This window comes from Pipistrellus hanaki (assembly GCF_964339955.1).
Source record: "Pipistrellus hanaki genome assembly, chromosome: 5".
Lineage (NCBI taxonomy): Eukaryota > Metazoa > Chordata > Mammalia > Chiroptera > Vespertilionidae > Pipistrellus > Pipistrellus hanaki.
This window is the reverse complement of record NC_140507.1, coordinates 91382385-91400589: the sequence shown is the minus strand read 5'-3', so window position 1 is coordinate 91400589 and position 18205 is coordinate 91382385. Positions and strand designations below refer to the sequence as shown.

At 46.9% G+C, this 18205-nt stretch overlaps 1 protein-coding gene and 1 pseudogene across 2 annotated transcripts in view; one reads left to right on the top strand and one right to left on the bottom strand.

The window, feature by feature from the left end:
• Window positions 1-1072: 1072 nt before the first annotated feature.
• CBY3 (chibby family member 3) overlaps window positions 1073-18205 on the top strand; it is a 39604-nt gene continuing 22471 nt past the window's right edge. The window contains 2 exon segments of the mRNA XM_084885291.1: window positions 1073-4812; window positions 4814-4983. Of these exon segments, the coding sequence (XP_084741417.1) occupies window positions 4370-4812; window positions 4814-4874 (504 nt within the window). The 5' untranslated portion in view covers window positions 1073-4369 and the 3' untranslated portion in view covers window positions 4875-4983.
• On the bottom strand, window positions 11767-12499 carry LOC311622629 (glyceraldehyde-3-phosphate dehydrogenase-like; annotated as a pseudogene). Its single transcript has one exon. The product of its transcript is annotated as a glyceraldehyde-3-phosphate dehydrogenase-like (transcript).

The window sequence follows — 18205 nt, the reverse complement described above, 5'->3', positions numbered from 1 at the left end:
GGTACAGTCAATTTGCAAGTTTCTCTTTTATCAGAGAGGATTATATAGAAATTCAAATGACTGAAAAAGCCAAAGCAATCTTTTTTTTTAATATTTATTTTTTAAAATATATTTTATTTATTTTCTACAGATAGGAAGGGAGAGGGATAGAGAGCTATCAATAGAAACATCAATGTGAGAGAAACATCGATCAGCTGCCTCTTGCACACCTCCTACTGGGGACGTGCCCACAATCAAGGTACATGCCCTTGATCAGAATCGAACCTGGGACCCTGCAGTCCGCAGACCGATGCTCTATCCACTGAGCCAAACTGGTTTCGGCAATCTTTTTTTTTTTAGAGAGAATTATTTTTAATTTAATAAATCTTTATTGTTCAGATTATTACAATTGTTTCTTATTTCCCCCTCCCCCCATAGCTTTCCTCCAACCGGTTCCCTCCCCCGTCTCTGCCCTTACCTCCCTGCACTGTCCTCATTCATAGATGTACAATTTTTGTTCAGTCTCTTCCTGCACCTCCTATACCCCTTTCCCCTGACAAAAACATGAATGATAAAATGGCAATAAATATATATCTATTAACAATCCTATATAGTAAAGAGATAATATGCAAATAAACTATCATGCCCTTACACAAGATGGCCGCCCCATGTGATCACAAGATGGCTGCCTCAAGATGGCCGTCAGGGGAGGGCAGTTGTGGGCATTCAGGCCAGCTGGGGAGGGAAGTTAAGGGTGACCAGGCCAGCAGGGGAGGGCAGTTAAGGACGACTGGGCCTGTAGGGGAGGGAGAGCAGTTAGGGGTGACTGGGCTGGCAGGGAGGGCAGTTTAGGGGTGGCCAGGGCAGTAGGGGAGGGCAGTTGGGGGCACCGGGCCTATGGGGGGGGCAGTTGGGGGCAATCAGGCCTGCAGGAAGGGTAGTTGGGGACAACAGGGCCTGCAGGGGAGGGAGGGCAGTGGAGGGGGTAGTTGGGGGTAATTGGGCCAGCAGGGGAGCAGTTAGGAGTCAATCAGGCTGGCAGGAGAGTGGTTAGGGGGTGATCAGGCTGGCAGGCAGCAGTTAGGGACAGTCAGGCAGGCAGGCAGGCGAGCAGTTGGGAAATGGATGTCTCCTGAGGGGTCCCAGATTGGAGAGGGTGCAGGCTAGGCTGAGGGACACGCCCTCCCAGTGCACAAATTTTGTGTACCAGGCCACTAGTTGAATCTAAAAATCAAAATGAATGAACAAGGAATCTAATGAACAAAATAAGCTGATGAATAAAATAGAATCAGAGATATGGAAACATGGAACAAAGTGACTAATCTCAGAGGGAAGGTGGAGAGAGATTAACCAAGTATCTTATATGCATTTATACATTACCTGTGGACACAGACAGTAGGTGGTGAAGGCCTGAGGCAGAGGGGGAACCAGGTGGAGGAGGGCAATGGAGAGAAAAAGAAGGTACATCTGTACAATACTCTCAACAATAAATATTATTTTAAGATTTAAATAAAGATAAAAAGAAAGGCAAGCCACAGTCTGGAAGAAAATATATCTGACAAATATGTAGCATTAAATATTATAACTCCTTATACTCAATAAAAAACAATCTCGTACAAAATAAATGAACAAGACTTGAACAACCTCACCAAGGAGGATAACAGATAGCACATGAAAAGACACCCAACATCATTAGCTGTGATGAATTAAATTAAAACCACAACTTAGACATACCCACTAAAATGACTACAATTAAAAAGATTTACTATACAAAGTGCTGTCAAGTATGTGGAGGAACAGAAACTCTTTCACTGGTGGTGGGGATGTGGTACAACCATTCTGGGAAGTTTCATAACTTCACAGAGAAGTAAACATGTGCCTACCATATGACCCAGTCATTCCGCCCCTGAGTACTCATTCACGAGAAATGAATGTACATGGACACCCAAAGGCTTGTACACAGATGTTCATAATAGCTGTACATATAATAGCCCCCAAACTGGGAACAACCCAAATTTCCATCAACAGATGGATAGAAAAACCAATTGTGATATTTCCATACAATGGAATTACTATTCGTCAATAAAGGGAATGAATTGTTGATAAATGCATTATGAACAAATCTCAAAATAATTATGCTGTAAGAAGATAATGCAAAAAAATGCATACTAAATTGCATTTATATACAATTCTAGAAAATACAAATGAATCTATGGTGATAGGACAGAGGGAACTTCAGATAATGGGTAACTCCATATCTTAATTTCATACATTATCAGAACATATCAAATTGTACATTAAGAATATATATATTTTATTATTAACTGTAACTCAATAAGTGTTCTAGAAAAAAAAACTGTCCAGGAGGTGACACAACCACCCGGCTCTGCCCAGGGTGAGCGCTCTCCTGGAGCCGGGTCTGACCCCTGGTAAGGAGGCAGAATTCTGTGGTGCAATTTCTGCAGCTCCCTGTGGGACTGGGCTGAAGCTTATCTCCACTTGAGGCCACACTTTAACTCCCCTTCAGCTCTTCCCTTCCCTGTCCTGCTTTCCTCACTCCCTTCTTCCAAGAGCACTTCTTCAATGAATCAAACAATCCTCTCCTCAGGCTCTGCTTCTGGGGAATCTGACCCATGACACCCTCTCTTATTCCCACCTTGTTCACGCCCTAGAACTAATTCCTATCTCAGGCTGTGCGGACCCCCTCCTCCAAGAATGATAGCTTCCACACACCCCTAGTGGAGCACCTCAGACACAGTAGACACTCGATAAATGTGCTGAACGAAAACAGGAGGGCCCAGGGTGTGTTTTATGGCTTGGCGGGCAGCACCTCTGTGTTGTGGGCTGATCTGGCCCGGAGGCATTGTGACTCATAAGAGGTGGACATCAGCTGAGTGGTTCAGAGATGGTGCCAAGTCTGGGGCAGCAGCTCAGCACCTCCAACACATCCTCCAGGTGTGGGACAACAAGCAGTGAGGATTCTCACGGAAGGTTCTCTGGAAAGATGCAACCTCAAATGTGAGCCTTGTTGTTACCTCTTGGGTTCTCTGTAGGCTTTCAAAGATGAGTCCCTGAGCCACATTTAGTATAGCACCACCCAGCTCTACCCAGCTCAATGTGAGGAATAAGTGTGTGTTGAATTAATGAAGGCATGGCAGAGGGACCCCAGCCCCAGAGTTCTTTCCCTTTTCCACACTTCATGGGGAGAAGAGGAATTTAAGAGAGCATACAGTCCTCTCCTCACGTAAACAGAATCAGCACTGATAGGGAGATGAGGGGTGGGAGAGGGGGAGAAGGAAAATGGGACTTGTCTGCTTTCTGGAATTCAGCTCCCTTGAGGATGTGGTCTGCTTGGGACCCAAATCAGATGTAGTCTGCAAAACTCCTGTTACCTCAAGCCCTAAGCACATGCCCCCAGGTGACAATGAGCACACTAGACTGTGAACTATCTATAAACACGTCTGGCTTCCCAGTCGGACCAGCAGCATGTTGAAGGCAGACACAGGCTGGAACCCCCTGCCCTGACCAGGGCCTGGCACAGAGCAGGTGCTAGTTCGAGGCTGCAGAACAGCTGTATGATGAGGGTGACTGTTGTGCTGGTTGTGCTAGATATCCTACCAGATACTTTGCAGATCCGGACCCAGCCCTGGCGCTGTAAGCCTTCAGCAGGGCCCTCTCACCCGCAGAGGGAAGTCTGTGCACTCCTCCCCTGTCCAGCTCCCTCTTCTGCTATTCCCAGCTAAGTCCTGGACACCAACCCACCCCAAGTTCTTCCTCACCTCTGAGACATGCAAGCCTTGCCTGGCTCTTTACTCCTAGAGGCTCCCCCAATCCACCTGGCAAAGTCTCGCAATCCTTGAAGTACCTGTTTCTGGTATTCCCTCCTCCTCCACCCGTGACCCCTCCCAGCAGCCCCCCAGTGCTCAGAGAGCGGGGTTCTGGTTCTTCATTGGCATTTCTGTCCTCAGGGCCTAACCCAGGGTGGCCTTTGGGAAGATGGTTTTGGGGGCCTGCTGCAAGTAGGACTGTGCAGGGAAGGGTTCTTGTGGTCAAGACCTGCCCATCAGGCCCCGCGATTTGAGGGGGCAACCGTCACCAAGCAGGCCGCTCAACAATGCTCACCTCCGGCTCTGCTTCTCGGGACTCTGAACCTTGACACCCTCTATTAGCTTCCTCTTGTTCTCTCCCCTAGAACAAATTCCTATCTTGGGCTGTGCTGACGCCCTCCCCCAGCAGTGCCCCTGATTTGCTTTCATCATTCAGAACACCAGGGGTCCCGAGGCAAGGGCGCAGCCCGGGTCACCGGCGTCCTCGCTTCTCCACTCGGGGCGCCCGCCCGCCTGCGGGGCCCCACCTGGTCCTCGACCTGAAGGCGTCCGGGTGCCCGGCCATGGACTTCGCCGGCCGCCTGCGGGAGCGGCTGCAGCAGTTCTGGAACAGCCACTTCTCACAGCGATTCTCGCCGCGGCGCCCGCCGCAGCGCCGCGTCTCCTCCGTGTCCACCTTCTACCTGCTGGACCACCGCACGCGCCACGCCGAGCTGGGGCTCCGGTACGGGGCGCCGCGCACGCGCCTCGGCGACCGGGCCTTCGTGTTCCGCAGCGGCCGCTGGGCGCCCGAGGGCCTGCCCGGGCGCCCGAGGCCGCCGCTGCCCTCGCCGCCCGCCCCGGGCTGCAAGGCGCAGACGCGGCACCGCAGCCAGGTGCTGCTGGAGGAGAACAACTACCTGCGGCTGCAGCAGGAGGTGCTCATGGACATGCTCACCGAGACCACGGCGCGCATGCACCTGCTGGAGCTGGCGGACGAGGCCCACCCGCCCGCCGCCGCGCGCCCGGCCGAGGACGCCGCGCAGGCGCGAGGGGGCGGGCGGCGCGCTCACGCCCGCGTCCTGGTGACGCAATAAAGCCGTGGGACCCCCGCCTTCCACCCGCCGCCCGCGTTCGTGCAGCTCGGCGCCAGGGCCCGGGGCGTCGCGGACCGGCCTGTGGAGCCCGGGGCGCACGGGTGACGCCCGGGGCGCACAGGTGACGGCCGCAGGCAGTCCCGGGAGGGGCCGGAGGGCGAGCTGGGAACCTGTGTGTGGCCACCGCTGGGGACACGGGGTGGGATAAGACTTGCAGCTGGCGGGGGCAGGAGCGGGGAGCAGTGAGTGTGAGGTCATGTTGGGGGAGCAGTGTGAGGTAAGGTTGGGAGGCAGTGTGAGGTAATGTTGGAGGGTGACAGTGAGTGTGAGGTAATGTTGGGGGGGGCAGTGAGTGTGAGGTAATGTTGGGGGGGCAGTGAGTGTGAGGTGACAGTGAGTGTGTGGTAATGTTGTGGTGGGGCAGTGAGTGTGAGGTAATGTTTGGGGGGCAGTGAGTGTGAGGTAATGTTGGGGGGGCAGTGAGTGTGAGGTAATGTTTGGGGGGCAGTGAGTGTGAGGTGACAGTGAGTGTGAGGTAATGTTGGGGGGGCAGTGAGTGTGAGGTAATGTTGGAGGGTGACAGTGAGTGTGAGGTAATGTTGGGGGGCAGTGAGTGTGAGGTAATGTTGGAGGGTGACAGTGAGTGTGAGGTAATGTTGGGGGGCAGTGAGTGTGAGGTAATGTTGGAGGGTGACAGTGAGTGTGAGGTAATGTTGGGGGGGCAGTGAGTGTGAGGTAATGTTGGAGGGTGACAGTGAGTGTGTGGTAATGTTGGGGGGGCAGTGAGTGTGTGGTAATGTTGGGGGGCAGTGAGTGTGTGGTAATGTTTGGGGGGCAGTGAGTGTGAGGTGACAGTGAGTGTGTGGTAATGTTTGGGGGGCAGTGAGTGTGAGGTAATGTTGGGGGGGCAGTGAGTGTGAGGTAATGTTGGAGGGTGACAGTGAGTGTGAGGTAATGTTGGGGGGCAGTGTGAGGTAATGTTGGGGGGGCAGTGAGTGTGAGGTAATGTTGGAGGGTGACAGTGAGTGTGAGGTAATGTTGGGGGGCAGTGTGAGGTAATGTTGGGGGGGCAGTGAGTGTGTGGTAATGTTGGGGGGGCAGTGAGTGTGAGGTAATGTTGGGGGGGCAGTGAGTGTGAGGCAATGTTGGGGGTCAGTGAGTGTGAGGTAATGTTGGGGGGGCAGTGAGTGTGAGGTAATGTTGGGGGGGCAGTGAGTGTGAGGTGACAGTGAGTGTGTGGTAATGTTGTGGTGGGGCAGTGAGTGTGAGGCAATGTTGGGGGTCAGTGAGTGTGAGGTAATGTTTGGGGGAGAGACGGTGACATACTCAAGGGACGCCGGGGGAGTCCGAAGTGCGGGATCCTTGGGCGCTGGGGATAGAGGGCGTGGTGAGGCGGGCCAGCTGCGCAGGGTCGGGGGCTTGCCCTTGGCCTTCCCGGCCTGGAGGCCTGGAGGCCTGGAGCGCTGGGGGTTCGGCCTGAGCCCGGGTGAGTGTATTTTACCACCAGGAAACTGCCCCAAAGCAGCTTTCTAGAAACCTTTTGCTCCACCTCCTCACCAGGCTGTGTTTTTTGGGTTTTGGCAAATCGCTTCTTTGTGGCAAGCCTCCTTTTCTTGGATTTGACCAACTCACCTTATTTTAAAATGTTGTGTTAGTTGCCAACATTTAAGAAGATGGATTATTTCACGTTGAAAATCTGGAAGACTTAGCCTCCTTGGACCTTCATTCTATTCCAGCAGCAGTTGTGTTGAGCTGAGCTGTGTGGCTGTCACCTCCTGATCAACTTCACTCCTTTTTCCTTCAGTCTGTCTGATTTGGATTCACTCTAGAGCCATTTTTTTTTTTTATAATAAATCTTTATTGTTCAGATTATTACAGGTGTTTCTCTTTTTTTTTCACCCATAGCTCCCTTCCACCTGATTCCCCTCCCCACCCCATGCCCTTACACCCACCACTCTTTATCCATAGGTGTAAGATTTTTGTCCAATTTCTTCCCACATTCCTCAAACCCTCTTCCCCCTGAGAATTGTTAGTCCACTCCCTTTCTATGTTCCTGACTCTATTATATTCACCAGTCCATTTTGTTCTTCAGATTTTTTTATTCTCTTGATTTTTAGATTCACTTGTTGGTAGATATGTATTTGATGTCTTTTTGTTGTTCATAGTTTTTACCTTTACCTTTTTCTTCTTCTTCCTCTTCCTAAAGAATACCCTTCAGCCGAAACCAGTTTGGCTCAATGGATAGAGCATCAGCTTGGGGACTGAAGGGTCCCGGGTTCGATTCCGGTCAAGGGCATGTACCTTGGTTGCAGGCATATCCCCAGTGGGGTGTGTGCAAGAGGCAGCTGATGGATGACTCTCTCTCAATGTTTCTAACTCTCTCTCTCTCCCTTCCTCTCTGTACAAAATCAATAAAATATATTTAAAAAATAAATAAAAATAAAGAATACCCTTCAGCATTTCATGTAATCTGGGTTTGGTGGTGATGAACTCCTTTAAGCTTTTTATCTGACCTCCAATTCTGAATGATAGCTTTGCTGGGTAGAGTAATCTTGGTTGTAGGTTCTTGCTGTTCATCACTTTGAATATTTCTTGCCACTCCCTTCTGGCCTGAATAGTTTCTGTTGAGAAATCAGCTGAGTTGTATGAGTACTCCCTTGTAGGTAACTAGCTATTTTTCTCTTGCTCTTTCAAGATTCTCTCTTTGTCTTTTGCCCTTGGCATTTTAATTATGATGTGTCTTGGTGTAGCCCTTTTTGGATTCCTCTTGTTTGGGGTTCTCTGTGCTTCTTGAACTTACATCTATTTCTTTCACCAGGCAGGGAAAGTTTTCTGTCATTTCTTCCAATAGGCCTTCAATATCCTGCATGCTCTCTTCTTCTGGCACCCCAAAATTCCAGATGTTGGTATGCTTAAAGCCGTCCCAGAGGCTCCTTACACTATCCTCATGCTTTTGGATTCTTTTCTTTCTGCCTCTCTGGTTGGGTGTTTTTTGCTTTCTCATATTCCAGATCTTTGTTTTGACTCTTGGGGTACATTGATCTATAATTGAGTTTCTATGTGTGTGTGTGTGTGTGTGTGTGTGTGTGTGTATATATATATATATATATATATATATATTAATTTATTGCTTTTTTAAAGAGAGGAAGAGAGAGGGATAGAGAGCTAGAAACATCGATGAGAGAGAATCATCAATCAGCTGCCTCTTGCACACCCCCTACTGGGGATGTGCCTGCAACCAAGATACATGCCCTTGACCGGAATTGAACCTGGGACCCCTCAGTCCAAAGGCCAGCGCTCTATCCACTGAGCCAAACCAGTTTCAGCATCTGTATATTCTTTTTTTTTTAAAATATATTTTATTGATTTTGTACAGAGAGGAAGGGAGAGATAGAGAGTTAGAATCATCGATGAAAGAGAGTCGTCGATCAGCTGCCTCTTGCACACCCCCCACTGGGGGTATGCCCGCATCCAAGGTACATGCCCTTGACCGGAATCGAACCCGGGACCTTCCAGTCCCCAAGCCGACGCTCTATCCATTGAGCCAAACCAGTTTCGGCAGCATCTGTATATTCTTTATTTCAGACAGTGTATGCTTAATTTCTAACTGGTCCTTTTCCATTTTTTTTTTTTTTTTTTTTTTGGCATTCTCATTAAGGTCCTTGAAGGTCTCACTAAGCTTATTGGAGGTCTCATCAAGTTTCTCAAAGGTTTTTAGAAGATTCTTGAGTAACCTTATAAATATGGTTCTGAACTCTGTGTTGTCCATTAGTTTACTTTCCTCCATCTCTCCTATTTGACATGCTTCTGTGTCTCCTCATTTTGACTGCTTCCCTGTTTTGATGGAGTGGCTTTATGTGATCAGTGACCTATAGGGGTCAGTAGCTCAGTTTCCCCAATCACTCGAGGTGGTCGCTCTCACTACACCCATTTGTGGGCTGAGTGCAAAGTCTTGGTGTAATTAAGCCTTGATTGCTGTTGGTACACTGGGAGGAATTGACCTCCAGGCCAATTGACTGTGAGGACCTGCTGTGTCTTTAAAGGAAGAACTGCTCCGCTGGAGACGCGCCTTGTTTCAGTGGGGCTTTGGTGCTCACTGAGTCCGTCTCCCGAAAGTGTCACTTATGGGTGTGAGGGATTGAAACTGATCACTAGGAACACTGGCTTCTGGATCTCCAATGGGGTGCAGTTTAGCTACTGTCTGAGGCCACCCCGCAGGAGCTACAGTGAGAACCACAGTCCTCTCCTCCCTGCTCGGAGCATTGAGGCTTTGGAGCTATTTGCACCAGGTTTCAAGTTTGCTAGTTTATACTGCAATAGAGAAGGCCATTCATATGCAAAAGCCACTGCTTGGAGCTTGGGTGTATTTGTAGATTGTGCAGGGTGGAGACTCAGTGCGTCTCTAGGCTAGTGTGTGGCTAACAGCGATGGCTTCCCATCTGCTCTCTCTGCCTCTCCGGACCACTTCCCGCATGTCCCCATGTCTCCTGCCCCCGCATAGCAAACAATTATTCTTGCTCGCAGCTCTGCAAGCAAACCACCCTCACTTTCCAACCTGATGACAGACAGTCTAGCTTCTCTCCAGAAACTGGATTTCAGAGAGATTGGGAGATTGTCTCTCTTCAGATTGAAGAAAGTAACGCCCTCCACCAGCCGGGATCTGCCGCCAGCCTGTATCTCGCATGCACCCCCCTATCTCAGTTTTTCAGCACTTGTGCCTTGGATGCTCCTTTCTCTTTCAAGTCTAATTGTAAAGCGTCCTTTTAGCCAGCTTTCCCGTGGTTCTGAGTGATAGACGTTTTGTCTTTTAGTTGTGGTTTTGAAATTTTTGTGCATGGCAGCAGTTTAGGTGTGTTTACCTACGCTGCCATCTCGGATCCCTCTAGAGCCATTTTTATTTTTATTTATTTTTATTTTTTTAATATATATTTTATTGATTTTCCACAGAGAGGAAGGGAGAGGGATAGAGAGCTAGAAACATCGATGAGAGAGGAACATCGACCAGCTTCCTCTTGCACACCCCCTACCGGGGATGTGCCTGCAACCAAGGTACATGCCCTTAACCAGAATCGAACCTGGAACATTTCAGTCCACAGATCGACGCTCTATCCACTGAGCCAAATTGGTTTCTGCTAGAGCCATTTTTAGATCATGTTCTCTCCCAGGATGTGGGGGAGTCAACTCCCCCAACACTTACACACACACACACACACACACACACACACACACACACGGTATTGTATAAGGTGTTGCATGGAGTGAATTGTACTTGTGAGTAATGTCAATGTGCAACAAAGGTGTTGACACTGGTCCTTGAAATCTGCAGCCTCTCTCCTGGAATAGAGACAGGCTGTTTTTGCTTCCTCCAGAAATGGGTGTAGTAGGACTCTGGCCCATTTCCCTAGGGCTGTGGTCGGCAAACTCATTAGTCCACAGAGCCAAATATCAACAGTACAACGATTGAAATTTCTTTTGAGAGCCAAAATTTTTAAACTTAAACTTCTTCTAACCCGACTTCTTCAAAAATAGACTTGCCCAGGCCGTGGTATTTTGTGGAAGAGCCACACTCAAGGGGCCAAAGAGCTGCATGTGGCTCGCGAGCCGCAGTTTGCCAACCACAGCCCTAGGGCATGTTCACATGTTCTCCAGTGAAGGGAGAGTTTATTCACCGCAAGCAGCTCAGCGGTGAAGCAGCACTTCTGTGGAGCTGCATGGGTGGGAGACCGGGCACCGGGCCTGGGTGCTTCTGCTCTCTTCCTGTGTGGGGCCAGTGAGACATTTCTGCTCTGGAATTCCACACCCTGACTGAGTTGGCCAAGCACATTGGGGAGGGATGTGAAAGCAAAAAGCAGGAACAAAGGACTCTGACTTCCACACCCTACAGCTCAGAGCCCTCTGGAGGAAAAGCTTTGCAAAAATATTTTTTGGCTTGAGGAGGAAGGTAAAAAAGGCTATAGGTTTTTGTCTACAGCAAGAGGAAAGATGAGAAATGAGATCCTGGTTGGTCACCCATCTTGGAAATTTTTTTTGTGTGTGTGTGTTTAAAATTGATTTTAGAGAGAGTAACTTCAATTTGTTTTTTCACTTATTTATGGCATTCATTGGTTGATTTTTGTATGTTGCCTGATAGGGAATCAAACTAACAAACTTGGTGTATCAGGTCGGTATATCTAAAAAAACCTTTCTTGCCAAAACTGGTTTGGCTCAGTGGATAGAGCATCGGCCTATGGACTGAGGGGTCCCGGGTTCGATTCCGGTAAAAGGGCATGTATCTTGGTTGCGAGCACATCCCCAGTAGGAGGTGTGCAGGAAGTAGCTGATCAATGTTTCTCTCTAATTGATGTTTCTAACTCTCTATCTCTCTCCCTTCCTCTCTGTAAAAAAAAATCAATAAAATATTTTTTTTAAATCTTCAAATTACAGCGCGGAGGGTAGGGAGATCTGGGGGAGACAAGAGATCAACCAAAGGACTTGTATACATGCATATAAGTACAACCAATGGATACAAAACTCTGAGGAGGGAAGGTAGGTATGGGGGGGGGGGGGCAATGTTAAAATATGTACACAGATAAAAATTTAATTAAAAAAAATAAAATTTGCCGAAACCGAAAAAAAAAATATATATATATTTTTAAAATCTTTCTTGATTCTCCATTAGCTTCCAGCTGCCACCGCATTTCCCTTTATAACAAAACTCCAGAAAGCTACTTATATTCTGTCTTAAATTCCTCCTCTCCTTCTTTGCTCTTAATCTCCCTCAATTCAGACCTCTTAACCTACCTTCCCCGCCCCCTCCCCCACCATCTCTACCACACTCTCTCTAGCCTGCTTTTGTCAAGGATGCTGTTACTTCCAATTTTGTTGAATCCTTTGGCCAATTAAAAATTCTCCATCCTCATCTTGGCCTGTCCATCAGCAGTTGATCTCTCCTCCTCCTCCTTAAAACATTTATCTTCACTTGGCTCTATCCACTGAGCCAAACTGGTTAGGGCTTCACTACCTTCCTGATATCATCGTATTTGGCAGCTTTCTTCAGGCAGCAGGTCAGATCCACAACCGACACATTGGGGGTGGGGACACGGAAGGCCATGCCTGTGAGCTTCCCATTCAGCTCAGGGATGACCGTGCCCGCAGCCTTGGCAGGACCAGCAGAAGCAGCCCCTCGCCCATCACACCACAGCTTCCCAGAGGGCCATCCAGGGAGGCATGATGGCATGGACGGTGGTCATGAGTCCCTTCATGATGCCTAAGTTGTCACGGATGACCTTGGCCGGGGGGCCAAGCAGTTGGTGGTGCAGGAGGCATTGCTGACAGTCGTGAGGGGGTTGTCATACTTGTCATAGTTCACACCCATCACAAACATGGGGCATCCGCAGAAGGGGCAGAGACGATGACCCTCTTGGCTCCGCCCTTCCAGTGAGCCCGGCCTTCTCCCTGGCAGTGAAGACACCAGTGGACGCCACCACATACTCAGCACCAGCATCACCCCATTTGACGTTGGCGGGATCTCACTCCTGGAAGATGGAGATGGGCTTTCCACTGATGGCAAGCTTCCCGTTCTCAGCCTTGCTGTCCTGTGCCTTTGAACTTGCCATGAGTAGACTCATACTGGAGCATGTAGACCAGGGGTCCTCAAACTTTTTAAAAGTGGGGGCCAGATCACGGTCCCTCAGAGAGCTGGAGGGCCGGACTATATGAACTACTAATCCCTACTGTAACACCTTGGCTTCGCTCACTGCCCAAAAAACCTGGCGGGCAGGATCAGACTCCCCTGGGGGCTGCATGTGGCCCGCGGGCCGTAGTTTGAAGACCCCTGATGTAGACCATGTAGAAGAGGTCAGTGAAGGGTCATTGATGGCGACAATGTCCACTTTGCCAGAGTTAAAAGCAGCCCTGGTGACCAGGCACCCAATGCGGCCAAATCCATTCACTCCAACCTTCACCATCGTGTCTCAGGGTTGTGGCGGCTGGCACAGCACAGGAGGAGAGGCTGTCTGACGAACAGGAGAAGCAGAGAGGCAGATAATTTAAAAATATATATATTCTATTGATTTTCAACCAAGAGGAATGGAGAGAGAAAGCCAGAAACATTGATCAGCCGCCCCCTGCACACCCCCCATGGGAATATGCCTGCAATCAAGGTACACACTCTTGACCGGAATCGAACCCAAGACGCCCCAGTCCGCAGGTGATGCTCTATCCACTGAGCCACACTGGTCAGGGCCCAGATAATTTTTTAAAAATGGCTATGGTTGAAAAGCTGGTCAATTCTCATACATACATATAAAGAATGCAGTTGTCTTAGCCATTCCATCTTTAGTTACTTTGACCATCTATAAAATTATTTTCTCAAGATCCCTCCATGAACCTTCTGTAATTTCCACAAAATTTCTGCAACTTATATATAACTTTCAGGTGTTTCTTAAATTTATTTATTCCATTACTCCCTTCCCCCAACCCCCTCACTCATGCCCTCACCCCTCTGTTCTCTGTATCCATTGGTTAGGCTTATATGCATGCATACAAGTCCTTTGGTTGATCTCTCCCCTTTACCCCCACCCTCCCTTACCTTCCCTCTGAGGTTTGACTTTCTGATCAATATTTCTCTGTCTCTGCTTCGTTCATCAGTTTATGTTGTTCATTATATTCCATAAATGAGTGAGATCATGTGATATCTTTCTCTGACTGGCTTATTTCACTTAGTAGCATAATGCTCTCCAGGTCCATTTTTTACCACAGCATAGTATTCCATTATGTAGATGTACCACAAGTTTTTAATCCACTCACCTGCTGATGGGCACTTAGGCTGTTTCCAAATCTTAGCTATGGTAAATTGTGCTGCTATGAACATAGGGGTGCATATATCCTTTCTGATTGGTGTTTCTAGTTTCTTGGGATATATTCCTAGAAGTGGGATCACTGGATCAAATGGGAGTTCCATTTTTAGTTTTTATAACTTTCAGTTTTGTTGTATCTTTTCTTGTCTTATTTTGAAACAGTTTTACTTTAGGACAAAATTACTTTTCTATTTCTTTTTATACAAAAACAAAAATCCAAAACTAAAACCAAACCAAACAAAAACCACCCATATCGTTTATACCCTTATTTAAAAAATATTCTATTTTCCTTTCCCTCAACAACAGTGCATCTCTATACTTCATAGCTTCTTCTACTGAAAACATGTCCTTATTTTTCATATACAGTCATTTTGTTTCATGATTTTCTTTTTCTTTTTTTAATTTTATTTCAGACAGGAAGGGAGAGGGAGAGAGAGAGAGAGACAGAAACATCAATGATAAGAGAGAATCATTGATCAGCTGCCTCCTACATGCCCCACTGGGGCATGTGCCCTTGATCAGAATTGAACCTGGGACCCTTCAGTCAGGACTCCAGTTCACCGGCCGACACGCTATCCACTAAGCCAAACTGGCTAAGGCCTTATTATTTTCTAGTAGTTTTGTAAACACTACAGCTGTTTTACAAATTAATTTTGGCAGGGATCTACAGTCTGTTTTAAAGATTTTTAAAAATTGATTTTTAGAGAGAGAGGAAGAAAGACGGAGAGAGAAACATTAATGTGAGCACGAATATCAATCAGCTACCTCCTGCACACCCCCTAACTCACGACCACTAACCCCAGCATGTGCCCTGATCAGGAATCCAGCCAAAACCTTTCTGTGCATGGGAATGCCCAGTCACTGAGCCTCTCCGCTGGGCAGTCATATTTTTAAAAGGCTTTGCCCTTGACTAGAGCAATGCAGACATAAGCCAAGGAATGCCAACAACTACCAGAAGTTAGAAGAGGCGAGGAATAGATTCTTTCTTCATCCTCCATCCCTACCTACCATCACCTTGACTTGGGCCCAGTGACTTTGGATTTTGGTTTCTAGAACTGTGAGATAATATATGTTTTGTTTGTTTTTTAATAGATAAATAAAAGGCCTTGCCCTGGCTGGTATTGCTAAGTGGTTAGAGCATCAGCTGGAGAACCAAAGGGCATGCACTTGGGTTGTAGGTCCCATCCCTGGCCAGGTTGGAGAGCACGCAGGAGGCAATCAGTTGAAGTGTCTTTCTCACATTGAAGTATCTCTCTCCCTCTCCGCCCCCGTCCCCCGCCTTCTTCCTTCCTTTCCACTCTAAAAATCGATGGAAAAAAATATCCTCAGGTAAGGATTAAAAAAAGACCTTTTTATTTTTCTCCCTTCAGTCTCTGTGGACAATGTTATAAGTAGTTCGTAGGTGTTAACATGTTAAAGACATGATAAGAGTTATAACTTTAAGAAGGATTAAGTGTTATTTTTTTAACTTACCAAAATGTCAGAATTTTAGGATTTTTATCTAATTTTTAGAACATTTATATGAACAATATATCAAAGGTTTAGCATAATTTATTTGATAATGCTTCCTGTGTAATTTAATATATCAAATAAGACTGATTAGTGTAACTTCCCCATTTTATAAAGTGAGAGAAGGGACACCCAGTTCCTAAGAGTGCGTCCGGTGGCAAACCTGCCCATCATGGTGTTGAGCAGCTAACACTTGCTGGAAGCCTTCAGTCTGCTGCTGAGGAGCAAGGCGAGCTGGGTTCCACTGTGGGGCTCTGAGAGTCCTAAATTCTTATTGCTCGGAGAAGATTCCATGCACACGTTCTTTTTTTTTTTTTTTTTTTTAATATATTTTATTGAGTTTTTACAGAGAGGAAGGGAGAGATAGAGAGCCAGAAACATCGATGAGAGAGAGACATCGACCAGCTGTCTCCTGCACACCCCCTATCGGGAATGTGCCCGCAACCAATGTACATGCCCTTGACCGGAATCGAACCTGGGACCTTTCAGTCCGCAGACCGACGCTCTACCACTGAGCCAAACCGGCTTCGACCATGCACACGTTCTTTGAAGTTATCCCTATCCACCCCATTAAGCTACCCAATGGAATCCTGACACCCAGTGGAAAACCAGACCAGTGCCCAAGCATAGGGAGATGCAAGGTCAGTGAGCTGGCAACTGGGGCAACAACCCCCTTGGCGGGAAAACCCCTGCCCTTGAGGGAAAAATGCCTCTTCTCTCAGTTAAAGACATGTGACCTCTAGCTCCTTTTCTTTTTTTTAATAGGTCCAATGTCTACACCCTCACCAATATTGTTTTCTTTTTAAAAAATTGTATCCGCCGAAACCGGTTTGGCTCAGTGGTGGAGCGTCGGTCTGCGGACTGAAAGGTTCCGGGTTCGATTCTGGTCAAGGGCATGTACCTTGGTTGCGGGCACATCCCCAGTAGGGGGTGTGCAAGAGGCAGCTGGTTGATGTTTCTCTCTCATCGACGTTTCTAGCTCTCTATCTCTCTCCCTTCCTCTCTGTAAAAAATCAATAAAATATATTTTTTAAAAAATAAAAGTAAAAAATTTATATCCGAGTGGGATAAATCTCAAAAACCACCACCCTTGCCCTTCTCAGGCTATGCTTATCGAGATTGCAGAGCATCAATCCAACTAACTGGATACTGATGACGTTTTTCAAATACTGTGTGTAATAATACATTCCACACTGTCTCTCTACCCCGATCTTCTCTCTCCAGTCAGCAATTTTCAACCGGAGTGCCAGTTGAAAACGTGCAACAACTGACTATTTAGTCATAGGCACTGACCTCTTTTCCTTTAGATTTGTCAAGTAAAAAAAATGACAACACGCCGAGATTGGTTTGGATCAGTGGATAAAGCATTGGCTTGGGGACTGAAGGGTCCCGTGTTCGATTCCGGTCAAGGGCATGTACCTTGATTGCAGGCATATCCCCAGTGGGGGGTGTGCAGGAGGCAGCTGGTCGATGACTCTCTCTCATCGATGTTTCTAACTCTCTATCTCTCTCCCTTCCTCTCTGTACAAAATCAATAAAATATATATTTTTTTTAAAAAAATGACAACAGCCAATACCACAATAGCCATCCAAATGTGAATAATCAAAATTATACCTTTTTGGGGGGGGTTCAGAAAAAAAATAATCTATTTCTTGGTGCGCTGCAGAATTTAGTAATTAGTTTTGTGAGCCATGAGATGAAATGATTGAAAACTGCTCCTCTAGTGGCCAGTGTACCTCAGTGATTATGAACCAGGAGATTAGGGCACATGATGGGTTTTGGGCTCGATCCTCAGTAGGGGACAGTGGATCTATCATTCTCTCTTATAATTGATCCCCTTCCTTCCTCTCTCTGAAATCAATAAAAAATATATTTTAAATATTATGGTGAAATACAATTATATAAATTTACCATCTAAGCCATTTTTAGGTGTGCAGTTCAATAGCATGAAATGTATTCACATTGTTGTGCAGCCATCACCACCATCCACTCCAGAACGTGCAAAACTGAAATTCCAGACCCATTGAACACAGCTGCTCATTTCACCTTCCTCCCTCTCCTGGTGACCACCACTCTACTTTCTGTGTCTCTGAATTAGACTAAGTACCATATGGAAGTGAAATCACACAGTATTTGCCTTTTTCTATCTGGCTCATTTCACTTAGCATAATGCCCTCAAGCTTCATTCATGTCATAACATGTGTCAGAATTTCCCATGTTTTGTTTATCCATTCATCTGTTAGTGGGCACATGTGTTTCTTTCACCTCTTGGCTATTATGTATAGTGCTTTTACGAACATGAGTGTGCTAATATTTCTTTGAGACCCTGCTCTCAATTCTGTACAGTGTATACCTAGAAGTGAGTGAAATTGCTGGGTCACATGGGAATTCTATAGTACTTTTTTTTTAGGAACCTCCATACTATTTTCCATACTGGCTGCATCATTTCACATGTGCACAGGGTTCTAATTTATCTACATCCTTATCAACACTTGTTTATTAGTAGCCATCCTAATGGGTCTGAGATGGTATCTCATGGTGGTTTTGTGTTTCCTATAATTTCCAATGCAATCAATATTGCAATGAAAAGCCTTGTGAATAAGGTGGGATGCTCAATTTTGCTTATAAAACAGAAATGCAAAATAAAAATGCACTAAGTTGCCGAAACCGGTTTGGCTCAGTGGATAGAGCGTCGGTCTGGGGACTGAAAGGTCCCAGGTTCGATTCCGGTCAAGGGCATGTACATTGGTTGCGAGCACATCCCCAGTGGGGGGGGGGGGGGGGGGGCGGAGTGTGCAAGAAGCAGCTGGTCGATGTTTCTCTCTTATCAACGTTTCTAGCTCTCTATCCCTCTCCCTTCTTCTCTATGAAAAATTAATAAAATATTTAAAATAAATAAATAAATAAATAAATAAATAAATAAATAAATAAATAAAAATGCACTAAGTTGTCCTTTCCCAGCTACAGCCTAAGGGT